We start from the raw sequence: 14,434 nt of genomic DNA, 5'->3' as shown, positions 1-14,434 counted from the left end.
GCCGGACAACGGGTTCAGGGAATGCAGATAAAGAGAAGCTGGGTCGTAGGCTACAAGATGCAGTGGCAAGGATTACGACTTGGAATCACCAAGGTGTACGGTAAGCACAGTTAGCAAGCATCTCAAGACCCGAGGGACACAACTGAAGGTACAACAAATACACTTCCTGGATCCCCAGAGCCCACCGGCTGCAGCGCTGCACCGCCATCACTAGCCACATCCGAGCTGTCCCATCCGGGAGGGCTTTGCCCGGGTCGGGTGGCTCGGTCGTAAAATGAGGGTCTTTTCTAGCGCTAGTCCGTAAACTGAAAGCTAAGCGACCGGTTTTGCGATTGCCCACACACTCGAATTTACCTCATGCGTCGGCCGTAGAGCAAGAAGCTGAAGGTGTTCATCAACCATTCCGTGATCCTCGAAAATCAGTCAAAATGGCCGCCGCTCTGCCCAACGTTTCCGCCGACCTCATCTGGGAGGTTGTCCGTAAGTTGCAATCTCGTCACCCCGTCGTCTGAACGGAAAACGGGACGACGACACCACGGGGTTTCCCCCCCTGGCAAGCAGTTTGCTCACCATTTTCGTCTCGGTGGCGATGTACAGGCAACCAGAATGCCTACCTGGTCAACCGCAACGACGCTGGCGGCCTCCAGCTGTCCCGCGACCCCCTTAACCTGGTGAACAAGCACTCTCGCAAGGTACGTCATACTATCTCCGTGGTAGGCTCTGTTGTGGGCGGTATTTGGCTAACACACGGTGCAGTACGCTGGTTTCGTCAACGACAAGGTACACACTTTCCCGCTGTAATCGAGGCACCGAATTCCCAGAACGAGAACGATGCGGCGACGATTATGGATTGGTCGATCGAGGAATACATTGACTGACAGTAATTGCGACGCAGGCGATCGGCGTTGTCCCTAACGAGAAGGGTGGTGTCAAGGTCATCAGCAAGAACCAGAAGAACGCCAACAAGCCTGCCCAGGGCACCACTGAGGTCACCTACGGCGGCAACAAGTCGGCGCGCAAGTGAGTGTTTTCTGAACTTCAGCAACACGGCTTTGGATGGAAGCTGCATAGGAAGTTGAAGGTACTGACGATGTGACCTACAGGACCTACAAGGCCGTCGCCCTCCAGGCCGCCAACGGTGGCTACCGTGCCGATCTCCGTGAGGCCGCCGTTCAGCGCGTCTCTGCCATCCGCCGCGCCCAGAAGCCCGTCAAGCCCGAGGCCGCTGAGAAGAAGCCCCGTGGCGTCAAGGCCAAGAAGGCCGCCGAGAAGACTGAGGCATAAATTGCTTGTTTGAGTGGACGGAAACGACTTTGTTTGGGCGTTATGTCGAGCAAATAGAATACCTCTGAAGACACGGGCGAACAAATCAAAAGCTTGAGTCAAGGCCAAAATAATGACTGGACTGGGTTGCAATTGCTCCAACAAATTCTGTCCAACGATGGTGATGGTCGTGGATCGTGAACGACAGTCGTGCGCATGTGGAGTTGTCTGTCCCAGAGGGGTAGTCGGTAATGATCTAGCTAACGGTGGACGGATCGCGGTTACGAAAGACGTCAGAGTGAGTGCATAAGGGAGGCTGGCGACAGCTTGGCCGCTGGCTTGGATGATTGTGAGTCCGGTCTATCGGTCGTCACCCGGCGTTGCCCGACAACATGAGGGAGTGGTTCACAGCTCAACCTCGGGATAACGGGCATACGCCGGAAAGTTGGCGGGTTCTTCGGCTTTCGTCGCCGATTCCAGTGACGACAAAATGCCCGGCTCGTGAGTTCGCGGTGGATTGCGGATGAGATACGGCATCTACACTGGAGCTAGGAAAATCACCGGAGTAAGTCTTCGCCGACTTTGACCTTGGCGCACGGGATCCCGTCTCTCAAGGATTCATGACATGTTGGGGGGTCCACGGTACGTACCTGTAGACGTAGTTAGGAACCCCGCGGTCTGCAGAATAGGTAATAATTACCTGAAGCCCGCCAACGGATATTAATAGCGAATGCGGTTTTAGTTATTCTATGGTAAACTGCTTCACGGCCAGTCATGTCCAAATGCAAGGTCCCGAGCTCGAGTCTGTCTCAACATTCTTGGTCGTCAAATGATGCAATGGAAGTCACACCTTCAAAAACTAGGGACCGGACCTGCCTGGACACGGAGCTGTTTGGGTCTGGAGGTGCTTGGAAACATTGGAACCGGCGATGGGGACGCTTGTTTCTCCCGCACCCGAGTTTTGGCTATACATAGGACAGCTTCCCCTGTGTCGGGACCGTCAAACAGCCATAAGCAGGAAGTCGTCGGAAGGCATTGGTTGAATTCCGGGAGTTGACGGGGACGGACGGCTCCAGCTTCTCTCGATGCATGCCGCTCTCACATGCACCAGACAGGACGGACGGCTGGCAGGAGGGAGGTGCCTGGCGAGCGGTTGATTGGCGGGGGTGTGGGTGTTGCATCTGGCTTTCTCTGCCTTGCTGCCGAATTCCCCCCAGCATGGGAAAGCTGTTTTTGGTGGAGGGGAATGGCTCCTCCTGCTTGGCCGGGCTAGGTAGGTTGTCTCACTGGGGGGGTTTTGTCGCAGCAGCGGCACCAAGCCACGACGTCTTTGTTTAGGTACCTTTCTGCGACAGCCGGCTCGCCTATTTCTGGGTGGTAGATTTGCGGCAGTGTACAAGCTCTTTGTTACCTCGTATGCCCAGGTCCCGAGACACACAGCGCGCAGGACTCGCACGGGATCTTGCTGGGTGCGGCGGCTCTCTGTTCATCGACTGCACTGCCTGCCCGTCTACCTTAGCTGTGCCGTACCATAAGGTACCATACCACGCGTACCTAAAGGTATTCTGCGCATCACTGGCGCTGCGCTGCTACCCCCCCAAAGTTGCCCCTCTTTTTGCCCCTCTATCCAATGATGATGGTGGTCTCATACGTGGACGGGGATGAGGTGGGAGAAGGTCGCAATTCTCCCCGCGGTTGAACCTACGTCCCCGCCGACAGCCTCCGGACTAGGTATCATCTGGCTGCTCTGACTGCTAGTACTTCAAGCCTTCCGCATCCCCTTCTTCCTACTTTCTCTCTCCTCGTACTCAAACAACAAAACCTCTCGTCTTATCCTGTCCGTCCATCCTATCTTGAGCCTCTTCAAGCAACTGCCGCGTGAGTGGAAGTCAGTCTGACGATGGCAACCCACCCCTCTCCCTCAAGCTTACAGCCACAGCTCCAATGTGACCCCGCTGGAGCTTGAGGGGTTGCCGAGCAAGCTCCTGAGCTACATGAGATCACCCCGCTAATCCGCGAGAACCCTTCAGGACACCACCACTTTCCCCTCTTGCATCCCCAGATCGAAACAAACGAACACATTCAAGATGGTCAAGGCTGGTACGCTTCATCCGAGACAGCACCTCTCGCCCCGTCATCTCTAACTGCTTTTCCAGTTGTTGCTGGCGCCTCTGGCGGTATTGGACAGGTAAAGTGACGCCAGACCCCCGCCTCTGGGCACAAGTCAAAGCTGCGCATGGGCTTACCAAGTCTCTCTTCCGCAGCCTCTGTCCCTCCTCCTTAAGCTCTCCCCCCTCGTTGACGAGCTTGCCCTCTACGATGTCGTCAACACCCCCGGTGTTGCCGCCGACCTTTCTCACATCTCTTCACAAGCGGTATGTCTCGTCAAATTCGATGGTGTAATGCCCAATGCCATCAAGGCCATCGCATGCTAAATAGACTCCCTCGCAAACAGAAGATCGCTGGCTACCTGCCCAAGGACGACGGCGCGAAGGCCGCCTTCAAGGATGCCGACATCATTGTCATCCCCGCTGGTATTCCCCGTAAGTCACATTTGTCCAAACCGCGGTGCTCGTTATATGCCGCAATTGTCTAATCGAAGCTCCTTGCAGGCAAGCCCGGCATGACTCGTGATGACTTGTTCAACATCAACGCCGGCATCGTCAAGGGCCTGATTGAGATCGCGGCCGAGGTTGCCCCTAAGGCCTTCATCCTCGTCATCTCCAACCCCGTCAACTCCACCGTTCCTATTTCCGCCGAGGTCCTCAAGGCTAAGGGTGTCTTCAACCCTCAGCGCCTTTTCGGTGTCACCACCCTCGACATTGTCAGAGCCGAGACCTTCGTTGCCGAGATTGCCGGCAAGGCGAAGCCTCACGAGCTGACCGTCCCCGTCATCGGCGGCCACTCCGGCGAGACCATTGTTCCCCTTTTCAGCCAAGTCACGCCTTCCGTCACCATTCCCGACGACAAGTACGATGCCCTCGTCAACCGCGTCCAGTTCGGTGGCGATGAGGTCGTCAAGGCCAAGGATGGTGCCGGTTCCGCTACCCTCTCCATGGCATACGCTGGCTTCAGGTAAGATTCAAGCTACTCGGAACATGGATTGTCTTGTGTGAGAGTGCGTGTGGCTAACTGAAGTAGATTTGCTGAGAAGGTACTCAAGGCCGTCAAGGGCGAGAAGGGTCTCGTTGAGCCTAGCTACGTCTACTTGCCCGGTGTTCCCGGTGGCAAGGAGATTGCCGCCAAGACCGGCACTGACTTCTTCTCCGTCCCCATTGAGCTTGGTGTAAGTTCCAATCCTCCATGAAGACCCAGTCGATGCTGACGCCGAGTAGCCCAACGGTGCTGAGAAGGCTGTCGACATCCTCGGAAACATTACGGACAAGGAGAAGACGCTGCTGGAGGCCGCTGTTAAGGGCTTGAAGGGCAACATTCAGAAGGGTGTCGACTTTGCCCACAACCCCCCTCAAAAGTGAATACCCCCAATTGTACATTTGCAGCAACAGCCCCCGTTCCCCCGCTCAAGGAAGCCTATTGAACGCCTTCCAACAAACGTAGCCAAAACGGTGATAGATGAAATACAACCGCGAGGGAGAATTAATGGCTGATTGATTTTTCTCTTCCCTAGGCTGTAAGGTGGCTGATGACCGCGAGTGTGTGTAGCTGATCGGCTTACTACGTCAACTGGTATCGTGATTCCGTGGCTTTGGGGGTGGGGGCGTCTGGGTATTTTGGATATGGCAACCGGTCGATAATCCCGTTTGCTGCTAGTGAAGAACTTTCTGTATGTGGAGTAGGACATCATTGAATCTACTCGACATGATCGTACTTTTGACGGACCTGCGTACCCGTCTCCTCCGAATCCAATCATCAAGTATTGCACTACGCATGGTTTCATAGAGGTTATGTGCTCGAAGGTAGCGTCTTGATTTGAAAGATGGCAGCCGGCAATTCATTCGTCTCTGCTTGAACTGTGGCATTGATCCCCAAGGCTGCGAGGGCTCCGCGGACGATTCCGCAGGGGAACCATAGGAACTGTTGATACAGCAAAGTCAGCGTGACTACCACGAACTCCACAACGCCATGTCAGACTTACCGGTTGTGCCCGCACGACGGCCTGACCCCCGGTCTCGGTGCTCATTCTTGAAAACGGCTTGAACGAGTTGTCCGTCAACACGTAGACACCCTACACAGAGAGCCTCGAGTTAGCAAACCGGCCGTGACCTGTCTCCAGAGATGGACGAGACCACCCACCCTGTGGTTAGTCTTTAGATTGTCGACTTGTTTCCGGAACACCAGCGACCACAGATCCTTGCAAACGAACTTGATGACATCTAGCGTATCGTTGAAGTGTGGCCTATCTCTCGAAAACCTATCCCAGTGCCCGACCCGTTAGTCTCCAATTGACACTGACCAACAACATCGGGGAGGGGAGGGCGGAGAAGACATACCTCTCTACAAGTCCCTGGCCAACACGATACCCCAACGTCTCGAGACGGTAGAACACGGCGTCCCTCTCCTCATCTTCGTCCATCTTCCGCGCGCTGCCTGCGGTGACGGCCCCGCTTGCGCTTGACAGCGCCGCGCCTGCTGCGGCATGGCTGTGACTCCCGGAGGATGCCCCGTCTCCGCCGGCCGATGAGCCCTCTGCTGGAGCTATGTCGAGCTCCCTCGTTACGCGGAACGCCATCGGCACGAGCTCGATGAGGAGAAAGTCGAGGCAGGAAGAGTTGAGGAAGGAAGCCGTCGGATCCGAGGCGTTGTACGGGGGCATTACGCTTTCGAACGACATGATTGCGACTGTGGTCTGGTGATGTTCTCGTGCTACTGTCTTCTTCCCGACTGGTGTGGTCGCTGTTTCGTTCCGTGTAGGGTCGGTTGAGACCGATTGCGACGTAGGGCGAGCGCATCCAACGAAGTGGAGGGAAGATTCTCGGCGTTGTTTGGCGTTTCTGTCCCGATTGGCCTTACAGTTTCGTAGTCTGGGTACTGTAGCTGCCGGTGCCGGCCGTTTATCGGTCTTGAGCGTGAGGGGAATATGATGGGAAATATGAGAGGTAGGTAGGTATCTAGCTGAAGGTGAGGACAGACGGGCGACGGCACCTTACCTTCGGGAAAGGCAGTCGACGGTACGTACTTCTGACAAGGGCGCAGTGGAGCTTCAGTCCATCCCTTCTCCCCCCATCATGCACACGGTCCAACCAACTCCTGGATAAATAGTCAACTTGTCATCGCCGTGAGACACAGAAACCAACTTCAGGAAGATTCTAGTTTGATAAAATTCGCAAACGCCGACCGAGATACTCCGGCCGGGAAAGCTCGCCCTAGGTGACCGCGAAGCGATTGCTGGACCATGTGCATTCGCAGGCAATCATTCATTTCTTTCGTGCTGTTTAGACTAGACTTTGATGGATGGGATATGTTTTTCCTCCTGAACGCCTGTGCAGCTATCCTTCCGTTCCTTCCCACGCCAAACTGTAAAATACACACACATGAGGACGCATTAGGATATATGTACGTGCCTGGACCCAACAACCCAAGGCTCCACTTCAAAAGATTGAGTGTAAGAGACAAGGAGCGGAGGAACATGCCTCAGAACAGCTGGCCATTGTAGCTGTTGCTGTAACTGTTCGCCGCCGGTGGTTGAAGCTGCTGCCGCTTTGGGGGTGGTTGGAGGGGTTCGTCATCATCAGAAAGCGTGAGATCTATTGTCACCCTATCGGAGTGAGGCCTCTTCGCACTCGTGGAGCCGAGACCCCGAGGCATCGTTGAGCTTTCGCGCGACATGATGGTTGTGGTCGGTGTCGCCGTACTAGCAACTGATCGAACGGGCGTCTCGAGGTTGCGACCACGAATGACGCTGACTTCCGAGATGATGAAGTCGTCATCGTCATCGTCATCAACGGAGCCGTTCCCACCGTTGGCAGACTGATCGTCTTGCGACGAATTGACCCGCCATTGTCCATCAGGCTCGATCGTGACTTGATCCAATGACTTGGACGTATTGGCCAAAATCTCCTTGACGTATCTATGTGAATATTAGTCGATAGCTCGCCGGCTCACACAAAAGACACCTACTCGTCAACCGCAAGTTGGTCGAACGGTGCGGACTTGTTGCAGATAGGACACAGCCATTGAGGGCCTTGCTCCTGCAACTGAAGGTACGAAGTAGCATCGAAGCACTGGATATGCGAGCAGAATGTAGAGCGACACGGAACGTCGAGTCGCATGTAAGATAGTGGGCATTTCAGAGACAATACTTGCGATGTTGTGACGATGTCCGTATCTGCTGCCTTCTTGCTGACTGATATATGATTAGTGAGCTGTTGTCAGATGCGAATCTCGTTCCGAGTACCTACTTTCCTGGATGACCGACTGCTTAGGAATCTTCTTCCCAGTTTTGATCCGCTCAGCGAGCTCTTGAGCCGACGTGATCTTGCAAACGTAAAGGACGAGGAAAAATTTCTGTCCAAGCCCGTGAGTACGGGGCATGATGACCGGGGCGTATTCATGTTTCCTACACTCACCTTCTGTGTCAAGGCGTAGGTGAACTCGACGAGATTCCGGTTGTCGTTTTTCAGACGTAGATAACTCGTGACGTCCACCGGTCGCGTTGACCCCGGCTTGTTCTTCAAGCCTCTCAAGTTGGCCTTGACCTCGTTTCCGTTGACCTTGATCTCCGACTGATGAGGAAAGGTAATGTCTTGGAGATCACTGTTGCTATTGCTGTCGGCGCAAAACACCATTACACGGTATGACTTGTCCTCGAGAACTTTGTTCACTCCTGGGCAATCGCTCAACTTGACCGGGACGGAAACCATATTTCTGTGTTGGCTCATAGCTAGGGGAGTCAGCGGGAGGTAACAAGCGTTGAAGTCAGACTCGGTATCTTACTCTCGCAGACCTTAACGTCGCCGACCCGGTGCTGGAGTGCATAGAAGGGAGTATCCTTGAATCTTGGGCCTAGGCGCAATTAGCTGTTGTCGGACACAGCATACGAGAACATCCTGCATACCGATTGTGGCCCCAAAGCTGTGCATCGAGTGGCCATTCAGCCCCGTGGGACGGCCATTACTGCGCTGGTTCCAGTATGGATCTGATCGCATCACGACGGGTTGTGCGGGCGCGGAAGGGCGTGCGGGTTTATGGGAGGCAGGAGAAGAGGAAGCCCCGGTTCGCGTGGTCTCGATGCTCCGTTGAATTTGCTGAAAGCGTGTAGCATCGTTGTTGTTGAAGGCCTCTTGGATAGCTGGATGGAATTAAGTCAGCGAGAAGTTTCCTCGTGGGAGAAGCTGCCTGGGCAATCTAAGAAGAGCCGTGGACATGAATGACTTGGGAGCCTGGCAGCGGCAAGGAGAATGGCGCAAAACGCATGGTGTTGGTGGCGGAGGCATATCGGGGGGGGATGGATGCGGCTGACCATTAACGATGCGACTCTGCAGCGACGCCTTAACCCCGCTGCTAGTGAGACCGTTGAGCTGGCAGATGCTGGAAAGTTGACGATTAAGCAACTGGTTGCTGTTGACCAGCTTGACCAGAGCCTGGAGCTCATGCCTCTGGATGGAGGTCATGGTTCGTGGGCGAAGGAAGAGTATCGCAGTGGCGCCTTCGGTGACAGCCTCATGAAGGTTTGCGGATGCGACGTCGGAGAGACTGGATTCGGGGCGGAGGAAGGCGGGAAAAGGTAGCAGAGTTGTTGGAGAAGACAAAACAAGAAAGAAATAAAAGCAGCTCTTGGTTCAAGTGGAAAGGACCATGGACGCAACCACACGAGGAAAGAGCGACGAGGCTCGGGGTTGCGTGGTGGTGGTCGTGCTGCGTGGTGCGCCGACACCGACAGCGAGACGGGAGAACCTAGAGTGCGGTGCGGGTGCGTGGGGACGTCGTCCACGTCTGCAGCGCCGCACCGTGGAGGCAAGGGCTGCTACGTGCGACGGGAGTGGTGCAACTGACGGCGGGCAGCAGATAGGGTCCCTCCCGAGAGACGTGTCGACGCAGAATGCGGCTCTTTTCTTCTCGCTCGTGTCGATACCTTGAGGTAATCCGTCCGCCTACCTGAGGGGCCTTAGCCTCTGGACTTGGCGACGCACAATGCCCAAGAGGGTTTTTGTTTTTGCTTGACGCGAGGAAGCAAGGAAGCGAGACAAGAAGACCCAGTCTGGTAGGTAATGACGGGTGATGCTTGACGGGAAGCGAAGGAAAAGTCGTGGCCAGGAAGGTACATAAGGCAAAGTACGGTACCTACAGATGGAGGAAGACGGGGAGGGCGAGTTGAAGTGAGGTAAGGTCAGTACCTAAGGTTGGCGGCCAGTGGGTGTTTTCTCGGGTCGGCAGCCTGGGCAGTCGAGTTTGATGTCATTCGCGACCAATGTAACAACCTAAGGTACCTCCAGGGCTATCTAGGTAAGCACCACCGGCGATATCTACAGGCGAGCGGCGGCCGCTGTTTCAGTGCCTTGTGCCTCCCCTAACGGAAGACTGTTCCAGCAGCCCAGCGCCTGGGGCAAGTACCTATCTTACCTAGCTTCCCTGGGTCACCTCGCCTGTGACAGAAGGTCCCTTACCTTAGTACCTTAAAGTGGGGTGGCTGTAGTCGGCAGGCCCCGCGACTGGTTGCTCATCCAGGGATTGTGATTGCTGGTTGCCTGCATCGTAGAACGGCAGGCGGGGCGTCCGTCGCTTTGTGCAAAATTTCCCACGCAGGTCAACACCAAACATCACCACCTCAACGCACCAGAAAATCTCCCTTCAAGGACACGTCGCAACCATGGCCAAGAGCTCGAGATCTAGTGTCAAGAAGAACAACAACCAAAGACTCAAGAAGGATGTCTTTGGCCCTGCTGAGGCGGCAAGAGCAGAGCGCCTCTCAGCCAAGCTGCTGGAATTAGCGAAACAGCCCAAGCCCCAAAAGGAGGCAGATATCAACATGGACACTGACGAACAAGACGATGGTGAGTATCTTGTTCAATTGGAATCAAGCAGACACTGAAAAAAAAAACCCCAGCCCAGGTCAACCCCGATGAGGAGCAAGAAGCCAAGAAGACTGAGGACACCCGTAAGCTGCCTCACTATCCTCAAGCATCCACTAAGGAGAACTTATCCTGACTCAATTCCCAGGCATGGACGTGGACTCTGCAAAGCCCCGTCGCAGATCCGGCAGAATTCAGAAGAAGAAGTCGTCCAAGATTGTCTTTCCTAAGTACAAGGACCGTCGCGGAGGCTCCAAGAAGAAGGCCTGATCGTGACGCGACACTAGGTTGCCATTTCTCCTGGCATAGCAGGATTTGTTCCCAGGCTGTCTGCCGCGAAAAGAGAGGAAGCGACAGCCGGCGCAGGGTCTCTCAATATCGATTTGTTGTTGTTTTTTCCCCATTTCTCGGAGTTGGTGGGCAGGGATTCAATTTTCATTTTTTATTTTTCCTTCTCTCACGGATGGTTGCTGGTATTCGGCTTAATGGTTTTTCACCCGTCGGTCGAGATTTGGGCACTTAAAAGTTATCACATTGTATTTGCAACATTGAACGGGACATGAGGCCTTCAGCGATGTGAGACTCAACTCGAGTCACTCTGCTGCAATATGTCGAGACATCCCTCAAGACAATTGGAATGAACTGAGTGAACGATGCGCCTCTTCACTGCATCGGCCGGGGCCGCCTAATTGTTGTAACGGGACTTTCGGACTTTGACCAGCGTATTCAGCCAATCATCAAGCGCAATTTCCCTTACTCGGCTGAGCGTCTCATCCCTGTGCTAGAGCTGTCACAGTGTCCTCAGCTGCCAGCCCAACAATTGCATAGCTATTACCTACCTTAACCTGTCTGCTGGATACCTGCTTTACCCATTTAGGATCTCGACGATCCCGAACAACCTTGGAGGACAGCGACCGCGCCGCTTCGCTAACACCCGACCTGTCTTTCACCTTTCGTGCCTCGAACTCATCCTCCCACTTTGCACCATGGTTCAATGACCAGACGCCAGACTAGAAAGCTATGAAATCGTCTCCTTCGAAGCCTTCACAGCAAAGACCACCTAATCGGCAACCTTCTCTCCCCTTCACCCTTCTGGCCTGAACGAACGAACCTATTGGCCACCTTGATGGATACGCGACGACCATGTCCTTTCGCTATGGCCCGCGTTTTCTGACCACCCAACTCACTATCGCCAATGTCTTGATTCCCGTGGCGATTCTCATATTCGCGACTGGTTTCTTTCCATACAAGCCTGTGCTTCCAGGTCTGGCTCGTTATGAGACCCTGGAGTATGGCCCGCCACCAAAGGCGCCCTTTGATCGACTCGTTTTCATGCTCGTCGATGCATTGCGAAGGTAGTAGATCGGTGGGTCTGATAATCTTTGGATTGGGCTAACGGTCGAGAAGCGATTTTGTTTATGCGGATGGTACTGGATTCACATACACCCAAGAGTATGTACACCCCTCATGACTTTCGTCGCCTCACAAGGCTATGGCTGACTAGGGGTCAGGTTGATTCGCAATGGTGCTGCTCTTCCCTTTACTGCCAATGCCAGGTCACCGACCATCACTATGCCCAGAATCAAAGCAATCACCACCGGCTCCATCCCGTCTTTCTTGGATGTCATCTTGAACTTTGATGAGGCAGACACGTCTTCAACTCTCGCCGCCCAGGACACGTGGCTGGCGCAAATGAAGGCCAAACAGTCGGGAAAGCTGGTCATGTATGGAGACGACACATGGCTCAAGCTGTTCCCAGAGACCTTTGACCGCGCCGACGGCACCTCGAGCTTTTTCGTTTCGGTAGGCGCTGCCACAAATACTGAGGAGATGTGGATCTAACACCACCATCTAGGACTTTACGGAGGTCGACAACAATGTCACAAGACACATCGACACCGAGCTGGAGAAGGATGATTGGAACACACTGGTGTTGCATTATCTTGGTCTCGACCATATTGGTCACAAATCGGGACCTCGAAGGTGAGATATCGCCGCCGGCCCGGTCTCTTACCCACTAACAAGAATCTAGCCCACACATGGTCCCCAAACAACAGGAGATGGACAACATTGTCAAGCATCTCTTCCAGGCCATGGAGACATATGATCACATGTCTTCAACTCTATTGGTACTGTGTGGAGATCACGGCATGAACGACGCGGGAAACCACGGCGCCTCATCCCCTGGAGAGACATCTCCTGCCCTTGTCTTCATCTCACCGAAGCTCAGGACACTCCAGCGCAGCCTGAACTCGCCTTTAAAGTTCCAGGAGGACTTCTCGTACTACACCAAGGTCGAGCAATCCGATCTCGCGCCGACTCTGGCGGCCTTGCTAGGTTTTCCCGTGCCGCAGAACAACTTGGGCGCCTTCATTGCCGATTTCCTCCCATTCTGGTCGAATAGTAAGCGTGGATACCCCAAAACAGACACTCAGTCATCCGACGAATGCTTATGAGACATAGAAAACGATCAAATCCAGTTGCTTGTTCGCAATGCTAGGCAAATCCTGAACATTGTTACGGCGACGTTTGGCACGAGCATGTTCGATACTGAGTCGTCGTCAACACAAAAGGCATGCGCGGATCCCCAGGATGATGCGCAAGAACTAGCATGCGAATGGCATAGAGTCAATGACGGGCTCAAGGCCATGGGAGGCAGTGAGCAGCTGGATCAAGCCTGGCTCAGGACCATGTCCAAGGTGGGTTGCGGACACTCATGCCGCCGGTCTTATTTCTAACTATCCGCAGTGGTTGAGTAAAGCTCAGGATCTAATGAGCACCATGGCTAGCAATTACGACATGGGCAGGCTGCACCTAGGCGAGGCCCTGATGGCCCTGATCACTTGCTCCCTGCTGTTTGCTGTCACGACAAGTCTCATTCCCCTGATAGTCGTCTCCATTTCCTATGGCATTATGATGTTTGCCAGCAGCTACGTTGAAGAGGAGCAACATTTCTGGTATTGGTTCACGTCGGCCTGGTTTGGCTCACTGGCCATCAAGAACATGCAGACGTGAGTGTTATTCATCCGTCTTCTTTCCTATTCTGACTTGCCAGAAGCACCCACAAGCCTCTGCAGACCATCGGTCTATTTCTACTCGCCTTAGCAGCCACCAGACTGGTGCGTGGGTGGAATCAGACAGGACAAAAGCATGCTGGCGAACCCGACATTGTCAAGACCTTTGTCACAACAAATCCACCCCTACTCTGGACGCTCGTGGGCGCAACTTACCTCTTGAACTTTTTTCAGCTAACGAGAAGACTCCGTGGCATGCCGGCTGTCGCATCTGCCGCAGCCTCCGGCATGGTGGTGCTCTCGGCCTTCTCTTTCAAGCTAGCTTTCACGCATGAAGACTCGCCAGAGCTTGTGACCGGCATTCCTGCCGCCATCAACGCCGTTCTCCAAGGCCTGACTCTCGTGACCAGAGCTAGAATCGTTTTCGTTGGTATCGGTGCACTCGCAGGGTACTCTGCTTACATTGCCCTCTCCAAACCAAGTGAGGCGGCTCAGACAGGTAAGCAATCGCATGCCTCACGCAAACCCCATCCAACCCTGACAAAAAACAGCAAAACTTCTCCACCACCTCATCACCCTCTTGGTGGCAACCCAATCCCGCGTAACAAATATCCCTCTGCTTCTCCTCTTCGACGTTCAGCTAGCCTTCATCTCATCTCTCGGCCTCGATCTCCCCACGCTATCTACGTCCTCAATACTGCTGCAATTCACATCCTTCTTCGCTTTCGGTGGCACAAACGCAATCTCATCCGTTGATCTGTCGAGCGCCTACAATGGCGTTGCGGGCTTCAACGTCGTCGCAGTGGGCATACTGACGTTCGTCAGCAACTGGGCAGGGCCAGTATACTGGACCTCCGCCACAAACCTACTCCTCCTCCGATACCGCGAGCTTTACAACAGCCGTAACGTCTTCCTGCAGCATGTAGGCCACCTGACGCTGTTCACGGCGTGCAGCGTTCTCTTCGTCATGGTTGCTTGCGAGGTTCTCAGGACCCACTTATTCGTCTGGACCGTCTTCTCGCCCAAATATCTGTACAGCATGGCGTGGAGCATCGGGCAGCATTTGGCCATCAACGTAGCAGTTGCTGGCTTGTTGTACAAGCTAGGTGCGACGTACTGAATACGCAAGACAGTTGGAATCAATCGCGTGCGAGGTTGATCAAAAGAATCAAGAATCGTCGATTCCGC

At 54.3% G+C, this 14,434-nt stretch overlaps 6 protein-coding genes across 6 annotated transcripts; 4 read left to right on the top strand and 2 right to left on the bottom strand.

Moving 5' to 3' along the window:
- Positions 1 to 428: 428 nt before the first annotated feature.
- Positions 429 to 1,284, top strand: rpl44 (putative 60S ribosomal protein L28e; the record flags this gene model as incomplete). Its single annotated transcript, XM_036638714.1, has 5 exons — positions 429 to 480; positions 598 to 692; positions 757 to 780; positions 896 to 1,020; positions 1,104 to 1,284. The coding sequence occupies 5 exons, from the start codon at positions 429 to 431 to the stop codon at positions 1,282 to 1,284; spliced, it is 477 nt and encodes a 158-aa protein (XP_036496034.1).
- A 2,066-nt stretch (positions 1,285 to 3,350) lies between these two features.
- On the top strand, positions 3,351 to 4,739 carry CGCS363_v006864 (malate dehydrogenase; the record flags this gene model as incomplete). The annotated part of the gene is made up of 7 exons (XM_036638713.1): positions 3,351 to 3,363; positions 3,420 to 3,451; positions 3,528 to 3,638; positions 3,719 to 3,806; positions 3,876 to 4,338; positions 4,405 to 4,549; positions 4,599 to 4,739. The coding sequence occupies 7 exons, from the start codon at positions 3,351 to 3,353 to the stop codon at positions 4,737 to 4,739; spliced, it is 993 nt and encodes a 330-aa protein (XP_036496033.1).
- A 427-nt stretch (positions 4,740 to 5,166) lies between these two features.
- Positions 5,167 to 6,055, bottom strand: TRAPPC6B (Trafficking protein particle complex subunit 6B; the record flags this gene model as incomplete). Its single annotated transcript, XM_036638712.1, has 4 exons — positions 5,167 to 5,298; positions 5,360 to 5,449; positions 5,518 to 5,635; positions 5,715 to 6,055. 4 exons carry the CDS (start codon positions 6,053 to 6,055, stop codon positions 5,167 to 5,169), a joined length of 681 nt encoding a protein of 226 aa, XP_036496036.1.
- Positions 6,056 to 6,855: 800 nt separating this feature from the next.
- Positions 6,856 to 8,834, bottom strand: pli1 (E3 SUMO-protein ligase pli1; the record flags this gene model as incomplete). The annotated part of the gene is made up of 7 exons (XM_036638711.1): positions 6,856 to 7,291; positions 7,342 to 7,567; positions 7,623 to 7,728; positions 7,791 to 8,104; positions 8,158 to 8,226; positions 8,279 to 8,512; positions 8,684 to 8,834. The coding sequence occupies 7 exons, from the start codon at positions 8,832 to 8,834 to the stop codon at positions 6,856 to 6,858; spliced, it is 1,536 nt and encodes a 511-aa protein (XP_036496035.1).
- Positions 8,835 to 10,030: 1,196 nt separating this feature from the next.
- CGCS363_v006861 (uncharacterized protein) lies at positions 10,031 to 10,502 on the top strand (the record flags this gene model as incomplete). Its single annotated transcript, XM_036638710.1, has 3 exons — positions 10,031 to 10,214; positions 10,268 to 10,318; positions 10,381 to 10,502. The coding sequence occupies 3 exons, from the start codon at positions 10,031 to 10,033 to the stop codon at positions 10,500 to 10,502; spliced, it is 357 nt and encodes a 118-aa protein (XP_036496038.1).
- An 873-nt stretch (positions 10,503 to 11,375) lies between these two features.
- On the top strand, positions 11,376 to 14,366 carry las21 (GPI ethanolamine phosphate transferase 2; the record flags this gene model as incomplete). The annotated part of the gene is made up of 9 exons (XM_036638709.1): positions 11,376 to 11,587; positions 11,640 to 11,684; positions 11,744 to 12,035; positions 12,088 to 12,215; positions 12,265 to 12,635; positions 12,696 to 12,931; positions 12,981 to 13,243; positions 13,291 to 13,745; positions 13,798 to 14,366. 9 exons carry the CDS (start codon positions 11,376 to 11,378, stop codon positions 14,364 to 14,366), a joined length of 2,571 nt encoding a protein of 856 aa, XP_036496037.1.
- Positions 14,367 to 14,434: the final 68 nt, after the last annotated feature.

This window comes from Colletotrichum siamense (assembly GCF_013390195.1).
Source record: "Colletotrichum siamense strain Cg363 chromosome Unknown KSG_Cg363_contig04, whole genome shotgun sequence".
NCBI classification, from domain to species: domain Eukaryota; kingdom Fungi; phylum Ascomycota; class Sordariomycetes; order Glomerellales; family Glomerellaceae; genus Colletotrichum; species Colletotrichum siamense.
This window is presented reverse-complemented; position numbering and strand designations above follow the sequence as displayed.